Consider the following 25,114-nt stretch of genomic DNA (forward strand, 5'->3'; position numbering starts at 1 on the left):
GTTATGCATTTCTGAATGAGCTCTGATCCAACTCGCTTTACCCCCTAATTTATACCCTAATTTATACCACCTAATTTATACCACCTAATTTATACACCCTAATTTATACCACCTAATTTATACCCCCTAATTTATACCACCTAATTTATACCCCCTAATTTATACCACCTAATTTATACACCCTAATTTATACCACCTAATTTATACACCCTAATTTATACACCCTAATTTCTGCAGCAGGTCTTCGATAACCTTGACGTTAATTTCCATCCCATATATGGAATAAACCTCTTTATTTCACACGACTTAGAGAGGAGGCATTACCTTATTTGGTCTACCAACCATAGGTCAGTTTTGACAATGGTTATTATTTAACCAAAATATCACTGTTTTTTATGTATAACTATATATTCACGTTCATTAAGTACGTGTGATTTGACTTTATAGACCGAGTGAAGCAGCAAAGAACCATTACACCGTTTCATTGGCTAATCCCATATCCAGAACGCGGGTTATATAACAACTCTTCCGGATCCTAGTGTAGTAAATACAAGTAAAACGAAATATTGTCTCCAGAACTATAAAAAACGAAACGAAATAGGATCTGCGTTTAATCAGATTGTAATCTTTGTAGTTTTTCCATTCATTTAAAGTCATCATCACTGAGTTTCTTTGTTGATTTCAATATCTAAAGGGGTGGGGGGGTGAATGGCCGAATGTTTAGCACGTGCGTGTTGTATCATGAGGTCTGTCATTGAGTCAACTGGCGTGGCTTCGAATCCCGGGTTGTGCGTGACAAGGAGTAGGGTCGCCTGTCTAACCTCGTGGGTTTTCTCCGGGTCTTCTGGTTTCCCCCCACTGCTAAAGACCCCTACGCGCAAGCGAATTATAGAAATAAAATTGAACCATGTGTTAGTTCCGAAATGACCTAGTTTGTGTCGAGTGGACGTTAAACCCCATTTCTCTCTATCTCCCAATAGCTAAACATACGATACAAATAAAGAACATGCATTAACCACAAACGTATAATGACTTGCTCTTGGAGAACTTTTCAAGACTTTCAGTGTATTTTTTTTTTTTTTTTCGCTTCAATTATTCTATTTCATCTTCTTTTCCTTTAACGTTGTATAAAACCGCGCGCGTCACGCTTTGGAAAGATACTTTGGTCGAAATGTAAATAACACTCAAACTTCATAACTCCTCGAAAAATAGAGAAAGATAAGTGGGAATATGTAGATATATATTGACAGATTTATATTAACGGATTTTCCTCTGCTTTATTTATAAGACGTCTGCGTGTGAAACTATGGCGTCAATCATTATAAGATATTTAAATCGTGTTATATATTTTCCTCTACTTGTCTGTAGTTGTCGTGTGCACCATCATCTGTTAATCCTAGCTGTCACACAAGTTTAACACAATATTATACACAATCTAAACACTGTCTAGTAATCATTCTACTTTAATTTGTGCCAAATCAGCTTTTTAATATACCGAGAACGTCTAAAGGTTCTATCAAACATTACTTGTTATGAAATCGCTATTGTGCCGCGTGAATAAATATCTTTAACGTTCTAGATTTTTCAGGGAGCCACGGTGGCTAAGTGAGTAAGACGCTGGCTCGCTAACCTGGAGGTCGCGTGTTCGATCCCTGCATAGGCCGAGAAAGTTCACCGGGATTTTCCGACGTGGTTTCCTCTTGTCAGTGGTGCAGGACGGAGGGACTGACAAGGACAGTTATCTAGTCGTTCGGATGGGACAAAAAATTGAGGCCCCGTGTTTACATTGGCGTGCACGTAAAAGAGTAGGCCATAATGCCGCTGCCCTGGCAAAATTTCATTAGCCCAGTACAGGAACAGAACAGTAGGACGTTAAAACCCATTTCATTTCAATTCTAGATTTTCCGTGTGTGTTTGTGGTGTATTTTAATTTTACTATATACCATGCTGGCGGTTCAGCCGCGTGAACAAGCAACTTTTGAATTTTATTTGAATGTCTTATTTTAAATTGTTGATGTCCGTAGTATACATTGTTATTGTGTGTTATTGATAATGTAATAGCACCAATGGACAGCACATCGGACTGGATTTCAGACACTTCTAACATTCTGTTCGTTTTAGAATGAGTTGTAGATCAGGCCGGAAATGTTATCTAAATTATTAATTAGACATTAATTAACTTATCCAGACCATAATCAACTCTTGATATTTATTGGATTAGGATCCGAATTGCTGCTCAACGTTCATTCCACACTGATCAGCAGTGAATTTTCGCTAGGCCGCTACGAGGGGTGATTGATAAGTAATGAGCCTCGATTGGAAAACCGTGCAACACAAAGATACCACGTTTTGCACGTGCACTATTATGTTCCTCGGGCTCTGTCACAAACTTTCATCATATTCGGTTAAACTATTTGGTTGTGACAGGTCATAACAATCAAGTAGGGTCTGTTGTTATCAGAAAATGAACCATATCGAGGCGAGAGCTGTGATTAAGTATCTGCATAAAAAAGGGTCTAACACCGAAAGCCATACATGATGATATGGTTGAGACATAAGGAGATGATGCTCCTTCGTATGCCTCATTTAAAAGGTGGTCAGTTGAATTCAAGCGTGGCCGAGACAGCACTGAAGACGAACCACGCCGTGGTCGACCAAAAAATCCATGATCTGATAATGAATGACCGGCGAGTTACTGAACTATACATAGCTGGGGTAGTTGGTATTAGCCAGGGGAGAGTTCATTCTATTATCACTGAAACTTTGGAAATGACAAAGGTTTCAGCAAGATGGGTGCCAAAGCTTTTGACGCCTGATCAAAAGCGTTCAAGACACATCATGTCAGAAGAGAGAATGTAGCCTTATTTGAAACCGATCCTGACCGCTTCTTAAAACAAATTGTTACTATGGATGAACCTTGGGTCCACCACTTTCAGCCAGAAACAAAAGAACAGTCAAAACAGTGGAAACATGTGATGTCGCCGACCCCAAAGAAGGCAAAGACTGTTTCATCGGCAGGAAAGGTGATGGCCTCAGTATTCTGGGATTACCTCCAAAAGGGTCCAACAATTAACGGTAGATACTATGCAGCACTTATAAGGCAGTTGAGGCAAGAAATTAAGACAAAAAGACGAGGAAAGCTGACCAAAGGTGTGATTTTCCACCAGAACAATGCGCCAGTGCACAAATCAGCTGTTGCAATGTCAGCAATCCATGACTGTGGTTTTCAACTTCTTCAGCATCCACCCTACTCTCCTGATTTAGCTCCCTCAGACTTCTATCTGTTTCCTGCTCTGAAGAAATGTCTTTCCGGTAGGCATTTCCCGTCTGACGATGACGTCATTGCCGCTGTGGATGATTTTCTACACACCCAAGACAAAGACTTCTACAGAACTGGAATAAAGGCTCTGCAACACCGATGAAAGAAGTGTATTACATTGAAGGGGGACTAAGATGAAAAATAAATCCATTTGATTTGAATATCTTGTTTCTTTCTGTGTTAGATTCACTACTTATCAATCACCCCTCGTACAATCACTGATAAGGATGACATCGATGCGACTTAATGAGTCCCAAATATTAACTTTTTTCTTCGGTCAAACTAAATTCTAAAAAAATTTTTTCATTTATTAGAAAAATAAATAAAGTCGTTTGAATTATTTGCAGGTAAAAATCATTTCCTATTTAGTGTAAATGGGTATTAAAATAAGTAAAATTCACCATTTAGCCCGAATCAGTAACGTCGTATGTAAACAATGCACGCGCTATTGAGCCAATGATTGACGCCGCGTGATGTGACGTCACGTGTCGAAACAGTCATCTGTTAGAGATATTAGAAGATCTCTGTGAAGCAGATTGCTTTCATTCATGATTAAATCATGAACTGGATAATCGAGACTATGTTTTTTTTTATCGTATCGACTTTAGTAATGATGATTTTCAGCAAATTGCCTTTACATTATCTAGTTTTTAACTATTATAGTGAGAACTGTCAGTTCTTTATCTAATCTCCCATAATGTATCTTTAAACGTTAATGCAGAGATTTAAGACAAGGTTATGTTTTTCTTCATTCCAGGTCCAGAGTATTGGGGTTTGCTGTATCCCGACTGGCTGCTATGTAGTAAAGGAAGGAACCAATCACCAGTAAACGTTGATCCCAAAACCCTGTTATTTGACCCCAGTCTAGATCACATAATGTTTAAAGGGAATGAGGTATGTTTATTTCCGGTAGAGATGTTCTAATGTAATTGTTCGGCAATGGAAAACAGACAATCAACCATTATACGCCCTTTTGTCAGAATTTGTAATGGGTCATTTATACGATGCAGGCTATTAACAACACCTATTTATTTTTGAATATACCGTAAATGAAAAAAAAAATTTAAAAAAAGTTTATGTGTAACACTATCTTAGTGATAACAGAGATCAAATTAGTAAATATAGGATTTATTTACAACGGGAACAGAATATCAAACAGTTACATAGATACAACATGAACTAAACTACATCGGGAACTAGACTACGACAGGAACACATATAACAATATTAAATCCACCATTCCGCCCCTCTGCCAAGACAGCGGCTGAACTCTGGTGAGTCTATACGCCGGTCTCTCCGTCTCCGCTCGTCTCTCTAGGCGTCTGCCCAAGTGTCAGTAAACTCCTGATTATATTGCACCGGAGAATAGATAAGACCCATGATCATACAGGAAATTGTCTCTTTATCGCGTCATGGTATGCTTACTGACCAGTGCATATTCCCTTGAAGTCACGTGGAGCTTGTACACAGATCATATGTAGTTTGTAAATGATATATGGGATTAATTACATGTTTAATAAGATCATAGCCAGTCCCTGCTTAAACAGAAGTTTATTCAGAGTTGTAAGGTCAATATCACATATTATCAAAAACCAGCTGAGTTCATAAAGTTCTAAACACCTAAATGGTCGTTTAATTTGATGAAAGTTATAGAGTACTTTGTTACATGTGATCAAAAAGGTATAAATCGTCCCGGCAGTACAAACATTTTTAATATTCTTTGAGTGGAATAGGGTTTAAGTGCAGATAATATGCTGTAGCCTAGATTGTTTTGATTTGAGTAAAAGTTAAATGTGTCGATTTCATTAGATTGTATATGTTGATTTGTTTAGTGGGGTGAAACCATCTGTTGGAATCCAACCGATTTTGTGTTCTACTGTCGACACGGTAAGCCAAAAATGTAACTAAAATTTTTGAACAAAAATTGAATTCGTCCTTTCCCTCTCTCAACCAAACACCAGAAACACAAATCCAGAGAGTTCCAAGTAAAATGTTTGCAATAACTCGATTTACGGCTTGAAACTCTCTGGATTTGTGTTCCTAGTGTTGTAAGTTTTCGAAAAATGTATAGTTTGTTTTTTGTAGGGAGGACCTTGTAGCGGAATTGTGTTTCTAAGGAAGCTAGAAATTTTGGCTACAGGCCTATTATAAATGCTGTACAGTCTTGGCGACTTTTTTATATTCAGTTGGCAGGCGTGAATAAAGCCTTTTGTTTAATGATGAGTCGGAAGTGTTCCCACTTCTGGCGCCAGTTAGATATGAATCTAACGAGTGTTTCATGTTAAAATAACAGAACGCATATGTCTCATTTAGGCGTATTCCTGAGGTTCCTGTAAATGTATTCTTGAGTACAGTAGCAACACATAATTATGTTAGCCAGTGTCTCTGTGCGAATAAAAACCACAGACTAGAAATATGTCGCAATAAACAAGAACATTGGGTAATAATTACACTACACAATAAACCTGGCGCCACACAATAAACAACATCATTTGATGACGTTTTAAAGCGATAATTTCATATTTTCTAAGAAAGTCAAAACAGAATTATTTCTATGTCTTTTGCTCAATAGGTTGTCAACTCACTATTATACGATCATAGGTATTATTCTCCCACTTAAAAAGGGGGGTTGGATGGCGGAATAGTTAGCACGCGCACGCTGTATCACACGGTCTGTCATTGAGTCAACTGGCGGGGTTTCGATTCCCCGGTTGTACGTGACAAGGAGTAGGTCGCCTGTCCAACCTCGTGGGTTTTCTCCGGGTCCTCCGGTTTTCTCCCACTGCTAAAGACCCCTACGCGCAAGCGAATTATTGAAATAAAATTGAACCATGTGTTAGTCCCGAAATGACCTAGTTTGTGTCGAGAGGGCGTTAAACCCCATTTCTCTCTCTCTCTCTCCCACTTAAAAATCCTTTGACCCCGGAAATAATAACACAATTACCTCCCTTGTTTTTCAATTCCCTCCCCCCAAAGGCATAACTGTCTTCAAACGTTTGAATTTGAAGTTGAAAATTATATTTTTGCCAATATCTCAACTGGCAATAGGTAGGACTGTTTATTTTAAGGCTTTATTTTAATAAATTTTAAAAATATAACTTAAAAATATGAAATTGCAATTTTAAACATAATTACAGTCACCTATTGTTTCATTGAATCTATAGGGTGGGAGCCACGGTGGCTAAGTGGGTAGAATGCTGGCTCGCTAGCCTGGAGGTCGCGTGTTTAACCCCTGCATTGGCTGAGAAAGTTCATTGGGATTTTTCAACATGGTTTCCCATTATCAGTTGTGCAGCTGTCTAGCCATTCGGATGAGACGAAAAACCGTGTATACATTGGCGTGCGGCTAAAAGATCCCTTGGCAGTTGGAAGTCGATATAAGAATAAGCCATAGTGCCGCTGCCCTTGCAAAATTTCTCTCATAGCACACTGTATGCCTTATGCCCGTCTTCATTATCCCAGTCGGAGCAGAGCAGTAGGTCGTTAAACCCCATTTCATTTCATTTCATGTCTGAAAACAACAATAACACGGGTAACATCGTAATAACCGTAACAAAGGCGAGGCAAAATTAAGTGAGGGGTGGGGGTACCTTTTAGTCGGGTTTGCCCCTCCCACCTTCCTCAATTAAAAAATTCACATGACGTTTTGAAAATAAAAGTAACAAAAATAACGAAAATAGACCACAATTTATGGTAAGCCTCTATAACTGACAAAGACAAGTCACCATTATGATAGGCCTCTATAACTTACAAAGACAAGTCACCATGTAAGCCTCTATAACTTACAGAGACAAGTCACCCTTTTGGTTAGGTTTGGATGGTCAAGGAGGCAGATTCTAAAATATAAATATACTCCCCTCAGCTTGGAACACAGTCGGGGGCGTGGTGACCCATGATTTTGCATGAGTAATAAGATCCCGTTCGGCCAACAAAAAATAATATTTATATGTGTGTGTGCGTGGAAGGAGGAGGGTCGCTCCCAGAGCCGCCGAGTACTTTTGGGCATGCTAGAGTCGATTTGTAGCATATCTGACCCACGGTATAATGTTTAATATTGGTTAAGCATTATGATTATAATGTCAAAAACCGCAATGAAATCGCGATATTTTTGCCATTTACAAGGGGACGCAAAAACTCAAAACCATGACGCAAAGTGCGTCATTACGTCCCTTTCACTTAGCCCCTGAACACAGCAAATGTCCCTTTCAGGATTATCATGCCCCCCCCCCCCCACCATCCCGTCGGTATAACTTATAAGCATTCATAGATCCGTGCTTTGGGCTGATATATTATTTTATTATCTACATATGAATTCATTTTATTAATCGATTAAACGTGCGTGATAGGTTAATAGTGCAATAAGTGCGTTTATGTGGTTCTTTAGGAATGCCAAAATCCCATGTGACCCGATATGCATCATAATAACATTCAAGTATTCACAAATAGTCCCAGTCAGTTAGTACATATAGATATATAAATCATAGGCTGTGATTCATGCCATATACAATAATATTGGTTCCCAATTTATTCTTATAAGTCGAAATGAAGTCGTTGTTGAATATGTCCTTCCATCGTTTTTTGTTTTGTTTTTTTTTTGTTCGATCTTCTTTCACACATTGCTCAGAAACGGGCGAGATGGGGCGTGAACATAGATACGAGGCCAACTAAAAACTAAAAAAAAACCGACACCAAGCAACAAGATGAGTAGCGTTTGCATTGAGGACCAGTTCCTACCCCAAAGATAAATACAAATAAAATGAAATGAAATGGGGTTTAAGGTCCTACTATTTTTCTCCGACTGGGCTAATGAAGACGGACATACGCCATACGGTGTGTTATTAAGGTAATTTGGCCCGGGCAGCGCACTATGGCCTACTCTTATATCAAATTCCAACTGCCAAGGGATCTTTTACGTGCACGCCACGAGACCTCGGTTTTTCGTATCATCCGAATGACTAGACAACTGTCCTTGTCAGGCCCTCCGTCCTGCACCACTAACAAGGGGAACCCACGTCGGAAAATCCCAATGAACTTTCTCTGCCAATGCCAAAGATAAATACATGTACATGTAAAATGCTAGAATCTTACTTTTCCTACAAATGTTGATACAGTAAAACGACGCTATATATACAGCCTTCTTCAATTCAACTTATTTCAATGAATACTGATTGACGGATTGTGTGAACTGGAAGCAGAACTCTGCACGGGACAATGATGTCGTGTGTCATTGAAGTTCCACATTCTTTTGTAATAAAAGACTATTGTCGACATGTGTACACATGTTTTACTCTGTGGCTATTGATTCTACCAGACAAAAATCTCCATGCAGGTGCCAACGTAATCCCATATATCATTATTCATTAAATCATAGACTAGAAGTGGAGCTGCTAACGTAATCTATATCACAATAGGTGTCTCATTAATTCATCGTCAGCTTCATACAAAATAGTAATAACAATTAGATTTCATTGTAATTGTTATCTAACAAGAGAAAAAGAGAACAATATTTCATTGTAATTGTTATCATTTAGTATAAACAAGAACAAGATTTTATTATAAATGTTATCATTTTGCAACTGAGGAACAATAAAAGAAGCGTGCGTTAATCCATATACATGTAATACACAAACAAAGACAGGAGTATAACAAAAATGGGGTATGGTTAACGCGTGCGCGTTGTATCATAAGGTCTGTCATTGAGTCAACTGGCGTGTTTTCGATTCCCCGGTTGTACGTGACAAGGAGTAGGTATGCCTGTTTAACCTCATGGGTTTTCTCCGGGTCCTCGCTTTCTTCCCACTGCTAAAGACCCCCTACGCGCAAGCGAATTATTGAAATAAAGTTGAACCATGTGTTAGTCCGGAAATGCCCTAGTTTGTGTCGAGTGGACGTAAAACTCTCCCTCTCTCCCTAAAATTACAATATAAATGGAGTTTAACATCCACTCGCTCACCCAACCCCATATTAGACTATAAATGGAGTTTAACATCCACTCGCTCACTCAACCCCATATTAGATTATAAATGGAGTTTAACATCCACTGGCTCACCCAACCCCATATTAGACTATAAATGGAGTTTAACAACCACTCGTGGAATATAGTTCCCTGGCGCGTCCATGTCGTTTACAGTAGAAGGAAACCGCAGATCCCGATGAACACCCTATACTTTATAGATGACTGTAGTCCTAAGATGATTGGCGCTCCTAACTTCACTACTAATTGCGACTACGGTTAACACACGACTACTTAAAGAGGGTCACGTGGATAATTTTAAAACGTCATCGTGGTGAGTATTGCCACTGGTTGACGGAATCTAGAGTGGTGAACTTTGATCCCAATTGTTTTTATTCCAACCTGTTTCTCACTTTGGTATTATTATATCTACTGAAAGAGAATCGGTTTCAGATGAGTTACTTGCCCCTGAGTTCGAAATCGGAATCAGACCAGTTATTTAATAATCTCGCTGACGAACATGAACGTAACAGACTTTAGACATATACTTAGTCATACTTTGATGCTAGTTTTTAAACATTTTCCACGTTACAGGCACCCGTGACTACTGCTAGATCCAATGTATACCGTGCTATTTGTCCATTACCAAAATAATTCTGTATCTTTTGATATAAAAGGGACTGTGCGTATTTTATCTATTGCAATTAACGTTCAGAAAAATCATCTGGCGATTTGATAATGAACGTACGTTTAGAGAAATTTCTCAGGCGCTTTCAAAAAGGATTTTATAATTTTGTAACCCCCCCCCCCCCCTATTTCTCGTTTATATAGAATACGGGGAATGTGGTCGTATATTGTCGTCGAGCCCGTCCTTCCTTCGGTACGTATTCCACAAATGCCTTTGATCACTTTGAAACTCCTGTGGATGCTCTAGAGGATAAAGTCAATATCCGAAAAACTTTGAATGTATATGCAGTGTTTAAAGTCGTGAGACGAAAATTCCTATTGATTTTCAACGATTTCCGATAATTACTTCCAGAGTTATGGACCTTGATACTAACCGTTAGTATAGGGCAGAACTAGAAGTCAAACAAATTGTAATGATTTCTGATAATTACTTAATGGGTTGTTACTGGTAATCAGATTTTAGTGTGTCGGAAATGTTTTTTATTACGGACAAAAGAACCCTTGTTGTCTCCCCGGACGACTTAGCTCCTGTGGGTGTATGTTTCGTTGACTGGCCATCTATCTTTATCTGATGATCCCTTCTCGGAAAGAACGTCTCCCTCTTTGCTTGTTTCATTGGCGTTTGTAGCTCGCTATAGGAAGCTTTCGTAGCAGATTTTTTTTTCTGAACTAAAGGTCTTCAAAAAAAAGGATCTAATCGAATCCGTTAACATGTCATGTAAAGTCGTAATTTCAGTGTATTGTAAAAGACTGGAAGTTGAAGCGTACATTGTATTACATTTGAAAGGATTGCAATGGCTGACCTTCCAGTCGTAACGCTGCGTCAATATGCCAATTTTCTACACCGATAATCACCTCTCTAAGCCACTGAATAGACGAGGGACTAATGGTTTAAACAGTTGAGCGAAATGATTTGATAACACGCTGACATTATCACGTTAGTGAAAAAACCTCCAATTCTCTTTTCTCAAGTTGTGTTACAGTACAAACACTGAATGATACGAAACTAAGGCGAAAATTGATGCATTGGCTGTCCTGCGGTCGTCTGCCATTTATCAGTGCTTTAAGTACCATTAACTTCATTCCAATAAAATGAATGCAATAACAGTGATGGGTGGTTTTTGGTAAACTGCTTTTATTATTGTGTGGTACAAGTTGAACATCGTCAATTTAACAAATATCTTTAAAGCCATCCAATAAACATGGTAAATGATGTTGAATATTCATGGTGATTTAACCAATTAAGTTTATGAATCTTTTCATTGATCCAGATTATTCAAATCTTTTTTTTTTGTTTGCAGTTTACGGGCTATCTTGTCAACAATGGCCATGATATTACCTTCGACATAGAAGAATTACGATGGAAAGGGGTGAATATAACAGGAGGCCCTGTCTCTTATAATTACAGAATTAAAGAAATACGACTTCATTTTGGAACCGATGATAGTTATGGTTCCGAGCATTCCATAAATGGTAAATCATTTCCTGCAGAGGTGAGCCTTATCATCTAGTACACCAGACTCATAGCTTGTCCTTTCATTATTTTCGTTTAGTTTAGTTTGTTCGTCCATCCTTATCGTCTGAGTTTGTTCTTTAGATCTGTACCTGTAGACAATTGATAAACACACATAAACGATAAGCCTTCGGGTCATCTGATATATCCAGCTCTTTTTTTTCGGCGAGTCGGGTGCCCGCGCCTAAAGGGGTTAATTCAGTTCTTTTTTTACCACAATTTGTTTGGTCGTTTTGATGTTTTCAAAACTAGAAATGTAGGCATAAAAATTGGACTATTTAATGTTTTACCGACATCAAAATGAACAGAACAAAATGTGCGTCTTGTTTTAATTAGATTGTCGCGACATGTCCTTTTTTGTGTTTATACATGTTGGGTGTCAATTGCATAGTTTACAGTTAACAAGTTTGTCAGTATGAATCTAAGATCATGACACGTTTCAAAAGTACACCATTTTGAATATTACTTAATAAGAATAAACATCTGTAAATATTGAATAATCTAGCTTGCTTTGTTAAACGGTGAGTTTGGCGCAATATATCCCGGTTGGTGCTGACGTGCCATAAAATAACATTTCGTTTCATTTAAACGGCGAGTTTCTATAACCGCCATTAGCAGCCATTGGATTCAGTATTCGTGAAAGATGACCCCCATAACATCGTCTCGTCGAAGTCTTTATAAAAGTTCAAGTCTATTAACTGGTATTATATTGTTTTATTTCTTTAAACTATTCTTTAATTTTAAACTCATTAAGGTTATTCTTACAGCTAGACATCTTTCAATTAGTGTAAATTTCTTTATCTTTACAAACTTTTATAGGAAACAAAGGCACTAGACAAAGGGTTTGGTCAACAGAATTGATGTCTAGCTTTTGGTCCGCATAAATCTTATAAAGGGTTTATTTTAAATTCAGATTAAAATTGTCTGAATAGTTATTATCCAGAAGTTAAGACAATGTGGAAAAATTGGCTGACGTATCCATTAGTTGTTTTCCCTGGAGGAAAATTAAATAAAAGGGGGTTTAACGTCCTACTCGTCTGCTCCATCTGGACTAATGAAGGCGGACATAGGCCATACCGTGTGCTATGGGGGGGGGGGAATTTTGCCCGGGAAGCGGCATGCCAATGTGTAGACAGGACCTCGGTTTTTCGTCCCATCCGTGCCAGACAATCAATCCCGTTTTTTCCCTGAAGGAAAGTAAGCATATATATTAAGAAGTTTCAGTGGGTTTCTGTTCCAGTGCATTGTAATTGTTTTTTATTTTGGTTAGCGCGTTCGCCTTGAATCATAAGGTCTGTCATTGAATCAACTGGCGTGGTTTCGATTCCCCGTTTGTACGTGGCAAGGAGTAGGGTCGCCTTGTCCAACCTGTAGCACTTTGGTCTTTAAGACAATATTGGGTCTTTGAAAAGTTGTTGCTTCACTCTTTCTATAGAGTCAAGTCACACGTACTTAATGAACGTGAATTATATATTTATATATAAAAAACAGTGATATTTTGGTAAAATCCTAACCATGGTCAAAATATCCATTAAATTCTGTCTGTTTATTGACCTATGGTTGGTAGACCAAATAAGGTAATGTTTCCCCCCCTGGTCTTGAGAAATGGAGAGGTTTATTCCATATTTGGGATTTAAATTAACGTCAAAGCTAATCTAAGACGTACAGAAATTAGGGGGTTATAAAGGGATGGTGTTGAGCGAGACTGGTCAGAGCTCACCCAGGTATTACATGCAGCTATTATTTATCGAGAACGAGGAACTTTCGAAGTCATTTCAGCTTAACAATAAAATTGTAGGAACCATTTAACCTGTAGTGTTATATATGACGATCAGGAAGAAAACAAACACAACAAGGAAAGAAATTCGATAGTACTACAAACCTCGTGGGTCTTTTCCGGGTCCTCCGGTTCCCTCCCACTGCTAAAGACCCCTACGCGTCTTGTCCTCGGGTTTATCTTAAGGGGCCAACCTCGTGGGTTTTCTCCGGGTCCTCCGGTTTCCTCCCACTGCTAAAGACCCCTATGCGCAAGCGAATTATTGAAATAAAATTAAAAACCATATGTTAGTCCCGAAATGACCTAGTTTGTGTCGAGTGGACGTTAAACCCCATTTCTCTCTCTCTCTTTATTTTAAGGGTTCAGTCTGCGTGTAGTGCGGGTTCTTCTGCACTTACTATATTGATACGGAAGGGATGATTTAGGAGACCAATAATCATGTGTGGGACGGTTTATTGATGAACATCCAGTTTTAATTTCCCATGCACACTGGCATGATGTCATATTCACAGACGACCCGTTTCATCATAGTTTTAAGTCGGGTTAATTTGTCCGTATTAATTTTTAAGGTTAAATCGCTGAGACCGCGTGTATCCCTTGGGATTCTCATATTTATAATATATTGGTTATAACTAATCTCTACTTGAAATAGGTGTCTTAACGTGTACCTTATTGTGAGACAGACGTAGTAACCCACGCGATTTACTTGACAGGTGTCCCTTATGATTTTAAATGTACTTTGCTGAAAGGCGCATTATGGAAGATTAGATTTCGCTATAATAGTTTAAAATTAGATTATGTAAAGGAAATATGCTGAAAATTTCAGTGAAATTACTTTCCTCTGAGCCGCGAAGTTCTCATTTTAATAACACTGTAGCCTCGATTGTCATTGTTACCGTTGTTACGATAATAAACAAAGTCTCGATTATCCATTTTTACGGTTAATCAGCTACGGCCTTTGAACCGCAGATAGGATTCAAATCTTTTAAGAATCGGACACGTCAGATAGCATCGAGAGTTGATTATGGTCTTGTCATGATAATAAATGATTTCAAGCCTAAAGAAAGACCTACAATGGGCCGATTTAGCTCTTGCATAAGTATTCCAATTTTAACCAAATTGATATTTTGTAAATTGTTTTTTAAATTATTATTTAATGATATTTTACATTTTCAGATTCACATAATGGCCTATAACTCGGATTTATATTCTAATATCACTGAAGCAGAGAAATCGCCCAGGGGAATGTTGATACTAGCTATCTTTGCTCAGGTAGGTTAATACACATCAATGTGTTTTGCTGTCATTAGTTTGTTAGTTAACAGGGGACTAATAAAATAGGTTTGTTAGTTCATCTGTCTGTCATTCTTTCTGTCACAGTTGCGGTGATACGGGTGAGCCCCCCCCCCCCCCCCAAAAAAAAAAAAACAAAACAGAACCCATAAAATTTATATTAAATCATACAAATTTCAAGGGATTTGCTGTATTTGAACCCATAAAATTCATATTAAATCCTACAAAGGGCCAGCGAATTTCTTGACATTTGCTGGACTTAAACATAAGTCTGTGTACGACCATTCAACAAAATTTCAGTTATTTTATTGGCTTTGCATTAAAGTCTTGTTCTTTTCAAAATATGCTCCAAATGGCGTTGGAGGTAAACTAGCATACGTCGCGAAAATTAAACACAATAGAAACCTATATCATATACTATCAAACACAGGTGGGTTCGGTGTGTTCATTGCATCTAAATACATAAGAGAATATAGTCCAGGTTATTGAGCACTTTGTCACAATGCTTTGATACAGTAACTTTGATTCTAATTGAAGTGAAATGGGTTTAACACCCGACTATATACGTCAATGATTATAATGGAGTGAAGGTGATGACAACCTTGATGTGTAGTTTCCTTACACTCGTGTAGGCTGTGGCATCGGTGTCAGAGCAAACTTTACCACATATCATACTGAGTTGCCAGAGAGAGAGAGAGAGAGAGAGAGAGAGAGAGAGATGGGGTCATTTCGGGACTAACATATGATTTAATTTTATTTAAACAATTGGTTTGCGCGTAGGTGTCTTTAGCAGTGTGGGGAAATCGGAGGACCCGGAGAAAACCCACGAGGTTAAACAGGCGCAGGGCCGTAACTAGATATAAAATTGAACCATGTGTTAGTCCTGAAATGACCTATTTTGTGTCTAGTGGACGTTAAATCCATCTCTCTCTCTCTCTCTCTCTCTCTCTCAACGCTGCTCTGTTTCTAGGATAATAAATTGTTTTGTGAAAAGTCGACGGCTCAGTTCAATTGGTAATCAATTTTTATTGTAAGAAAACAGTCACCTTAAAGCTATTTACTGTTGATCATCACACGTCATTTGGTAGCTTATTTCCGGCGTTGAAATACAGTAGCTAAATCACTTAGTGAAATGAGTACAGGATTGTTTTAGAATGTATACCACACCCCCACGTTCACTTAATCAAAATATCTTGTTAATGTCATCTAATCTTATTCTGGGAAAAAATAACATCTGATTCCTCGATCTTTTTACACCAATTTGACCATGGGTTAAACAAGTACAAATATAAAATACTGCCCATTTTCTCGTAACAAAACACGTTTTTATAGCCCACATTTTACAGCTTATTGTGTTGTACGGTTTTCGGACATTTTTTTATAGACTTGCTCGACATAGAGTTTAAAGTGCGTATGGCTCTATTTTTTGGACCCATAAATGGGTTTAAAAGCATTTATTAATGTAATATGGGTGTATTTAAAGTGATTTATATTCAATGCTTTTAAAAAAATTATAATTTCTAATCAATTATGTTCGGTGAAATACGTGAACAGTCCAAACTATGAGTGTATTTAAAGTGATTTATATTCAATGTTTTTAAAAAAATTATAATTTCTAATCAGTTATGTTCGGTGAAATACGTGAACAGTCCAAACTGAACGCCTGCTTCGTCCGTTCTAAACATTATTTTATTATTGTTTTATCATTTGTGAATCAGCCATTACTATTTACTGTCGCATTGTAAATGAAATGATATGAAATGGGGTTTAACGTCCTACTGCTCTGCTCCGAACTGGGCTAATGAAGACGGGCATACGCCATACAGTGTGCTATGAGGGAAATTTTGCCCGGACAGCGGCACTACGGCTTACTCTTATATCGAATTCCAACTGTACACGGAACCTCGGTTTTTCGTCCCATCCGAACGACTAGAAAGCTGTCCTTGTCAGGCCCGCATTGTAATTTAGTATATGTTTTTCTTTGTTCATTGATTCTGCGGCCGAAATGATATGGTACACGACTCGTGTATCATATTTTAAAACGTCCTTTGTGTCTTAAATATTAGATATTAGGATCCCACATTTCCACGGCAACATAACAACATCAACATCAATATGGATTGAAATGAACCAATATTGAATTATAATTTGTGTTTTTAATTTCGAATATTATGGAAAATATTGAGTTAGAGACTTAGCTCCTTTAACAAAGTCCAACTATAAAATATTAAAGATTTTGTATCCTGTTTGTGAAGTGCTCATATTTTATACAGGTTCACACAGTACAGACATTGAATACTAAAAACTCCTTGCAACAAAACATATCTTATTCTGTTTGTGTTAGAATATGTCACATATAGATATATTCTCTCGAGCTATGCTTTCTGTGAAACAAGTAACATGTGTATATCTTATTGTTGAGGTGATTTGTTAATAATGTATGGTGTATTCCCGGAAGATGCCGCCCTTTTTATATTCATCAATTATTTAGCAGATAAAAGAAAAATCATGGCGTAGGACTTTTTGTTCCTACGTAACTCTCTGCAGTTTTGTGACCGCATATTTTCAATAGTAGAACATATTAAAACCAAGTAATGTTAGTAATAGCATTTTTTTTTCATTTGGAAACAATTGGTATTTCGTGGGAGATTGCGATCGCACTATAAATGTTAAAGTTCAAATTGAAATCATTTCTATGCCAATTAATATACAAACATTTATATAAACACATGTTTGATTTGAATAGTATTAATAAGTTCCAAATTAGTATAAAATCTATATAAACAAACGTTTGATTTGAATAGTATTAATAAGTTCCAAATTAGTATAAAATCTGAAATTGTTTGCTTTCATGTTTGACGATAGTTACTTTTATTAGGTCACATCCCAATCTGATTAGAATACAGATTTATATTTCGTTTCGTTTTTTATACTTTCGATGGCCTTTACTGACCGGTTGTAGTGGAAGGTCGCGTCAGAGGTCATACGCGTGGCTTTTGGCCCAATGATACCCACAGTTCCGCACACCTCACGCCAAAAACTCGACGTAACAGGCCGTTTTATTGGCTAGTCCCGAACATCACCCATAGAGCGGGTTATATAACAACTCTTTCAGACCCTGGTGTAGTAAAGACAAGTAAAACAAAATTTTGAACTATAAAAAACGAAATGAAATAGGATCTGTGTTTTAATCAAATTGCGCCACATCGAATATTGGAGGAAATAAAATGGGGTTTAACGTCCTACTGTTCTGCTCCTATACTGGGCTAATGAAGACGGGCATACGCCATACAGTGTGCTATGAGGGAAATTTTGCCCGGGCAGCGGCACTATCGCCTACTCGTAGATCGAATTCCAACTGCCAAGGGATCTTTTACGTGCATTCCAATGTAAACACGGGACCTCGGTTTTTCGTCTCATCCGAAGGACTAGACAGCTGTCCTTGTCAGGCCCTCCGTCCTGCATCACTGGCAAGGAGCTAGGAATATGTACAAACCAGAATATTGTATCATTAATAACGTGACAGGAGATGCAAGCCATATGGCCTAGAGGAGTGCGACTTATGTCACAATGTCTGTCATCTGTAAAAGTGTCGGGTGTTCTAACCCACGCTTGTACATAAGCAGGAGTGAAGCAAGCTGCTGTCGGTTGTCTATGGGTCCTCCGGTTTCCTCCCACTGCTAAAGACCCCTACACACAAGCGTATTATTGAAATACAATTGAACCATATGTTAGTCCCGAAATGATCTAGTTTGTATAGACTGGACGTTAACCCCCCCACCCCACCCTCTCTCTCTCTTTCCTTATTAAAGATACATATTTTAACAATTTAACCCTCGCGTAAACAATAAGCAAAAGAAATATAGAGAGTTTAACGTCCACTCGACACAAACTAGGTCATGGTTCATGAACATGGTTCAATTTTATTTCAATAATTCGCTTGCGCGTTGTTGACTCAATGACAAATCTTATGATACAGCGCGCACGTGCTAATCATTCGGCCATGATGGACATTTGATGCGCGAGATAATGATGTAGGCATAGTGATATCACAATTAATGCTGTGCGTCAATGAAATTGTCTCAGATACCGAGCAAATCCCCTCCTGCAAAGCTTCCTGGATCTGCCCCTGAATATGTTTCTAAGCTTATTTTAGGCTAGATAATTAATATAATATAAAAACCAAACCCTTCAAATTGATACAGTTCTTCTTTAACGTTACGGTAACACTAATGGCTTAAAATTCATGCTTCAAGTAAGAAACGGTACAAGATTAATAAGTCATCATTTAATAATTTGACAGATTAATTAGGACCTACTGTGACCCTTTATTCCAACCAATCAATACCAGTCATCAATCCCATTTTCCTGTACTATATCAATACGTCTGTAGAAGTTAGGAAATAATATCTTCCGACTCGATGAAGAGAGTTTTGAAGGGTGATTACATTATAGAAGTTATAATACTGATGTAGGAAGATGAACCTAAGGGACTGGTTATTAAAGTCTTATTAAGATGGAGGGGTAGATATAGCTTGTGATTTATGACGTCCGTCTGGAGTTATGGTCTTTAGTCTCCAACTATATACAAGTATGCCGATGGTTGAATGATTATTTTCTGATTGCAAAAGTTTACGATATCTATGGAAGATGGCGGCAATGGTTGCCCGTTACGCACCCGTCAGTCAAAGCGGGAAATCACGCCATTTATTAGTATTTGGAGATCATGTTTTAATATGTTGCCTGGAATAAAAAAAAAGAAAACCAATCGATCTGCACCGGCAGACAAAATATAAAAGCCACAAACACGACGTAAATCGAACACAAAGTAAGGTATACATTGTGGAGTATTGTGAATTTTAACATGGCGATATTTTTTCTACGGTTGAAACGAACAAAGATTTAAAGAATCCGGAAGTGACGCAGTTATTGTTACCGTAGAGAGCGGTAACCGCCGAACTGATGATTTTCAGTTGACTGATTATTCCTGTGAAGACGAATTGAAGCGTGTTGAGACTGGGAGGGTCATATGTTAGAAACTGAATGACCCGTAAATATTACCCAGATAGGACCCCCTTCCCATCTACAAACAATAAGTATTTCCAAATCTCTCAGTCTAATCAGACTCAGACCCGGTTTACACAATTTTAAACTCCTTTATCAAAGATGGGATAATTTTTAGTGGATGCGGTATTTTAGAGAATTTTTAGTACGCCCGATAAGTTCTCGCTCCGACTTCTGAAACCGAATGAAGCCTGAAGGAGAGAGAGGTTAAAGTAGCTAAGCCTCTAACTCAAAATCAACCAAAGTCTTCCACATTGAAAACACGAATTATTTATCAATTTAAATCATCAACATTGATGTTGTGATCTTACTTGGAAAAGATGAGCTTCTGATATCCAATATGTAAGACAACATAAACATTTTACCATTTGTACACGAATCGTAGAGCATAATGCGTTTCAGGGACTCGAGTCGCGTCAAACGGTGGCGCTATATTCTTGTTTGAAGAGCATGCGCAATAAATACTATATGTGTAGACTGGAATAACTAGACGCTAGAGACTGCCATTCGATTGAGACTTCTCTCGTATTTTACCGAACATAACTGATTTGAAATTAGAGTAAACAAAGAAACGATTGAATGTAAATCAGTTTATATACATTTATATTACATTATTATATGAGTTGCGATCCATTTGTGTCAATTTCTAGATTCCAAATATTAGCGAAATAGCTCCTTTTACAGTCACACAGGCTTTCATTTCAGTGATTTTCTTGACAACAACAAATAAAATCTACATATCAACGGCCTCGGATGTGGCCTTCTATTAGTAAGTGCAGGAGGACCGCACTACACGTAAAACAAAAATCTACAAGATAAACCTGCGGACAAGACAGAAAATAGACATTGCACCAAATAAACAAATATCTAATCAAGTGAATGGATTCGGGCCATTCCGGGGGCCAGCCGTAAGTGTCCACTGCGCTGTACAGTACCGGGCCTATAGTGACACAAAGACAGCACAAACACTTAAACTTTATTGTACTGAGAGGATAAAGAGACAACGCAACTCATTGAAGAAGTTGGTGAAATTGGAATTCCTAGACTAATATTGATAGGGCCTAGATTCAATTACCCACTCACAAACGGACCTTTACAATGTGATACAAACTGAACTCGACCGTTCTATGTGGCATGTTTATACACTTACGGTATTGATTGAAAAAAAGACAGCACAACAACTAAATCTATTTTATATTGTTTTTATTTATTGCGTAACGATCCATGTGTTATACGACCTTTGGTATGGTCACGCAATAATATAATAAAATATAGAACGTGTTAGCTTCGCGATTGACTTGAGTCGTATCTTCGTAATATATCTTTATTTAATATTATATCAACCACTGCAGAAAATCTTTATCTTTTTTTAGTGCTTGTTTAGCAATTTTAACCCACCTATCGACCTTTAAACGGTTACATATAGGCTTATATTTCATAAGGCCAACTTCAATTTAGGTCAAAGGTCACGAAATGTAAACAGGGCTAGCGCTAATCCCAACCCTAATTCTATGCCTGGCTCTAACCCTGGAGCTAGCCCTAACGCTTACCCTAACTCAAACCTACAATCTCGCCAACAATCACGTGCCCTAACCTTATTTAAATCTCAGTGACCTTGATGAAATCTTGAGTTGGCCTTAAGAAATGGCTCTAGCCTTTAACAAACCATACGTGGCGAGATCATGTGGTCGAGTCATTGTGATTTTGCAGTCTGGTTTCCACTTGTCAGTGGTGCAGGACGGAGTGATGTCCCCTTGTCAGTAGTGCAGGACGGAGTAATGTCCCCTTGTCAGTGGATGGTCTGCCGAGGAAAAGCCTTAAGATTAATTATAGTTATCGTTAGGCCTCCTGATCCATGATTAAATAGTCCATTTCTCTTAAACGTCGGCGACTCTCAATGGCGATATCCATAGCCCGTATACCAAACATGTTGGAGTTCTCTTACATGTATATAATCAAGTTCGTGTCGCTAATATTTCTATTCTTGAATGAATTTTCTGAGTGAAAGCCTCAAATTAATCCCTGCTGCTCGGGTGAGAGCCACATTAGTGTGTTTCTTACTAAGGATTGGATATGTACGATTCCACCATATTGAACCGGTGGTTTCTGTTTTGCTTGTTGTCAGTAGTTAATTTAGTGTATGAGTTGGCTCGCCATTGTGGAATGTGTTTGTGACATAGAATAAGTAACAAGTTGAAGGCATCTTATGTTTTCAGTTTAATATCCCGTCTAGACTTTTCTTATAGGTTAACATAATCAAGCCTGTCTCTAGTTCCTGATGTGTTGGACGTCTAACAAATGATAGGCTACGATTAATGGAAATATAAACTGAAAAAAAAATATGTATATTTTATTACATAATTTTTAGAATGTAAAAAAACTTGTTGTGGCATAGTTTTTGTTGAGACATAACCTCGCTGGAACAGTTTTATTTCATTAATTTTCTTGCTCGTACTACTCAGGGGTCTTTAACAGTGTGATTAAACCGATGGACCCGTCGTAGAAAACCCACGAGGTTAGGCAGGCGACCATACTCCTTGTCACGTACAAGCTTAGGATCGAAACCACGTCACTTTGACTTATTGATATACCTTATGACCTAAAGTGTAGACGTTGGATCACTCGACCCCCCCCCCCCCCTGTTGTTGCACATGTCATGATATAAGCTATCATACCAGTGAAGAGTCACGATTCTTCTAAAAGAGAATTTATCATTATGGCAATTCCAAACTGTTCGATTTCTGCGTGATTTGATTCTGTGTAAAAATTTTGAGACAAATCTGGCAAGCCATTGCTGATATATTGACGTTTTTTAAATTTAATTTACAATTTGTATAGTGGTCTCTGGAAGTTTTTTTTTTAACCCCATGCAATATTTATAGGTTTTCATGAAGGTTATTTTGAATAGGGGAACGTTATATCGCCTCTTTAAAGGAGCCAAGTCGGTAATATTTGGGACCTAGAAATGGCCTATTTTGTTTCAGTAGTTTTATAAAGGATTAACTGACAAGTAAGATTATTGACAGATCCCTGACGAAACAAGGAGAAATTCCTCTTGCACGAAAATATGTGTTTGGACTTTTCACCAGTTTAAATGTAAGTTACTGAAAGGCCGTTCGGGCGTTTATATTTAAAGGCGCTAAATCGCTAATATTTGGGAGCTAGAAATTGACACAAATGGGTTGCAACGCATTTAATATTAATAATGTAATATGAATGTATATAAACTGATTTACATTCAATCATTTCCGTTCACTCTGATTTCAAATTAGTTATGTTCGACGAATACGGCAGAAATCTCAATCGAATGGCAATCGAATGGCAATCTCTATCATCTGATTAATCCAGTCTACATCGATAGTATTTATTGAGCCTGCACTTCAGATAAGAATATAGCGTCACCGTTTGACATGCCTCGTTCTTCGAGTCCCTTGTTACACGATTATGGTCAAATAATTTTGTTTGTTTTGTATAATAGATATCAGAAGCCCATTTCTTCCCGGTAAGATCACAACATCAGTGCTGATGTAAAGCCCCGGTCCCACTGCACTTACTGATGTAAAGAGGATGTAAAACGGGGAAAAAACGTGCATCCGTTGTGTACTCATTGCATACGTATTTCATACGCTCTATCCATCGAGCATCCGTTCACTTCGATTTCATCCGCGTAAAAAGTTTTGAGCTGCACAAAACTTTTATAACGGATGAACTTTTCTGCCGTGTACGATGTAAATGCGCGACATATACGAGCACCAAACATTCCATGTCCGTTATCATTCGTTAAACGTCCACTGTATCTTCTCTGCATCCTCTGGGCATCCTCGCAACTCACATCCGCTCCAGCTGAAAACGGAAAGAGGGAGGAAAGATAAGGTACATGGAACGTCTATACATCGATAGTAGCACGGAAATAGAAAGGATGTAAGCGTATGCATCTCGTATATAAAGTTTTCAAAACGGACAAAGCGTTTGTATCTGGGATGTATCTGGAAAATTAAAGGATGTCTGGAGTTTGCCTAACCCCTTCGGAGCTGTCATCCACTTCCATCCGCTAGGCTTCCGATGAACATCCATTTAACGTTCCCGCTACATACTTCTCACGTTGGTTCTTTTCCGTTCTGTTTTTGCAAATTTTCGTCAATTTTATCCATTTCTAGAGCGGATTAAAACGGATGGAGCCACCCCCCGAAAGTTTGTTCGTCCGCTGTGTCCTTTTTGCATACGTTTTGTGTCCATCGGCCACTGGGACCGGGCTTAAGATAGCAAACGATTCGTGTTTTCAATGTCGAAGACTTTGGATGATATTGAGTTAATTTTGCTACTTTAATGTACTGAAATAGTCCCTATCTACATGATATTGACCTCAGACGTATTCTTTTTATTTTTTCAGACTACAGATGTGACACATGGCGAATTTGAAATATTAGTTAATGCCATGAATAAAACCAAATATAAAGGTATGCATAGACACTATAGAAATATACACTCATATCAGTGTCATATTTGACAGTTAATGCTATTTCGAGACATGTATTGAAAGCTTAATACTGACGGTTAGAATTTCATAACATTATAGATTATTGAGAAATGGATGGTATTACGAAACTAATTCGATATATATATATTTTATTCCTGTTAAACGATAAATTGTAGGCGATAGGAAAGTAATGGAGTTTTCATCAACACAATTCGTCGGTCAGTTGAAGACTAATATACTGTGTTTTTTCCTTGTGGTGGCTAAGTGGGCAGGACGCTAGCTCGCTAGTCTGGAGATCGCGTTTTCGATCCTTGCATTGGATGAGAAAGTTCATTGGGATTTTCCGAAGTAGTAGGCCATAGTGCCGCTGCCCGGGCAAAATTCCACTCATTGGCAGGTGGACAGGTTCGTTTCCGTCTTCACACATATCCTCCAAACGACTAGACGTACTGTCCATGTCCACGAAAGCAACATTTGTACTTAAGCCATTTTGGAAAAGGAAGCGGACCCTTCCACATTATCTTTAGTTAGGCAATTTTGAAAAAAAAGTTGTAGAAGTTGACGAACTTTATTGTCCAAGTAGTGTTAAGTTTGAAATGTTTGGCTATACACGATTATTGGATCTTCAATTCGATATCGTTGAATGATGTTAAATTATTTTCTTTTCAACAGGAGACAGTACCAAAGTTAGAGAATTTTATCTCTCACGTCTGCTTCCACCAACAGATTATTACATCACTTACGAAGGTTCTTTAACTCATCCGGGTTGTTATGAAACAGTAACCTGGGTTATTTTAAATAAACCAATATACATCAGCAAAAAACAGGTAGCCTATAAGTAGATCTTTTAGTATTGTATAAGTTTAGTTGTTTACAATTTTAACGAAAATCATCGTGTAGGCCCAACTTTGCCAGTTGTGTTGGGTTCTCGATTGTCAGTCAATAACGTACCGAATGGACAGAATGCAATCGTGTGACGCGGAATTCAGTTCTGTCACAGTTCTGTCAGTTCCGACAATGGAGGCGTTTTG

The 25,114-nt window shown here is 38.0% G+C and overlaps 1 protein-coding gene across 1 annotated transcript in view; it reads left to right on the plus strand.

Annotated features, from left to right (window-relative positions):
• The window catches only part of LOC126830382 (putative carbonic anhydrase-like protein 1), a 93,970-nt gene that overhangs the window by 62,115 nt on the left and 6,741 nt on the right, over positions 1-25,114 (plus strand). Inside the window, exons 3-7 of the mRNA XM_050560766.2 lie at positions 4,077-4,213; positions 11,261-11,452; positions 14,426-14,521; positions 23,997-24,063; positions 24,759-24,910. Coding sequence (XP_050416723.1) covers positions 4,077-4,213; positions 11,261-11,452; positions 14,426-14,521; positions 23,997-24,063; positions 24,759-24,910 — 644 coding nt within the window. The remainder of the gene's footprint in view (positions 1-4,076; positions 4,214-11,260; positions 11,453-14,425; positions 14,522-23,996; positions 24,064-24,758; positions 24,911-25,114) is intronic.

This window comes from Patella vulgata, chromosome 8 (genome assembly GCF_932274485.2).
Source record: "Patella vulgata chromosome 8, xgPatVulg1.2, whole genome shotgun sequence".
Classification (NCBI taxonomy): Eukaryota; Metazoa; Mollusca; class Gastropoda; family Patellidae; genus Patella; species Patella vulgata.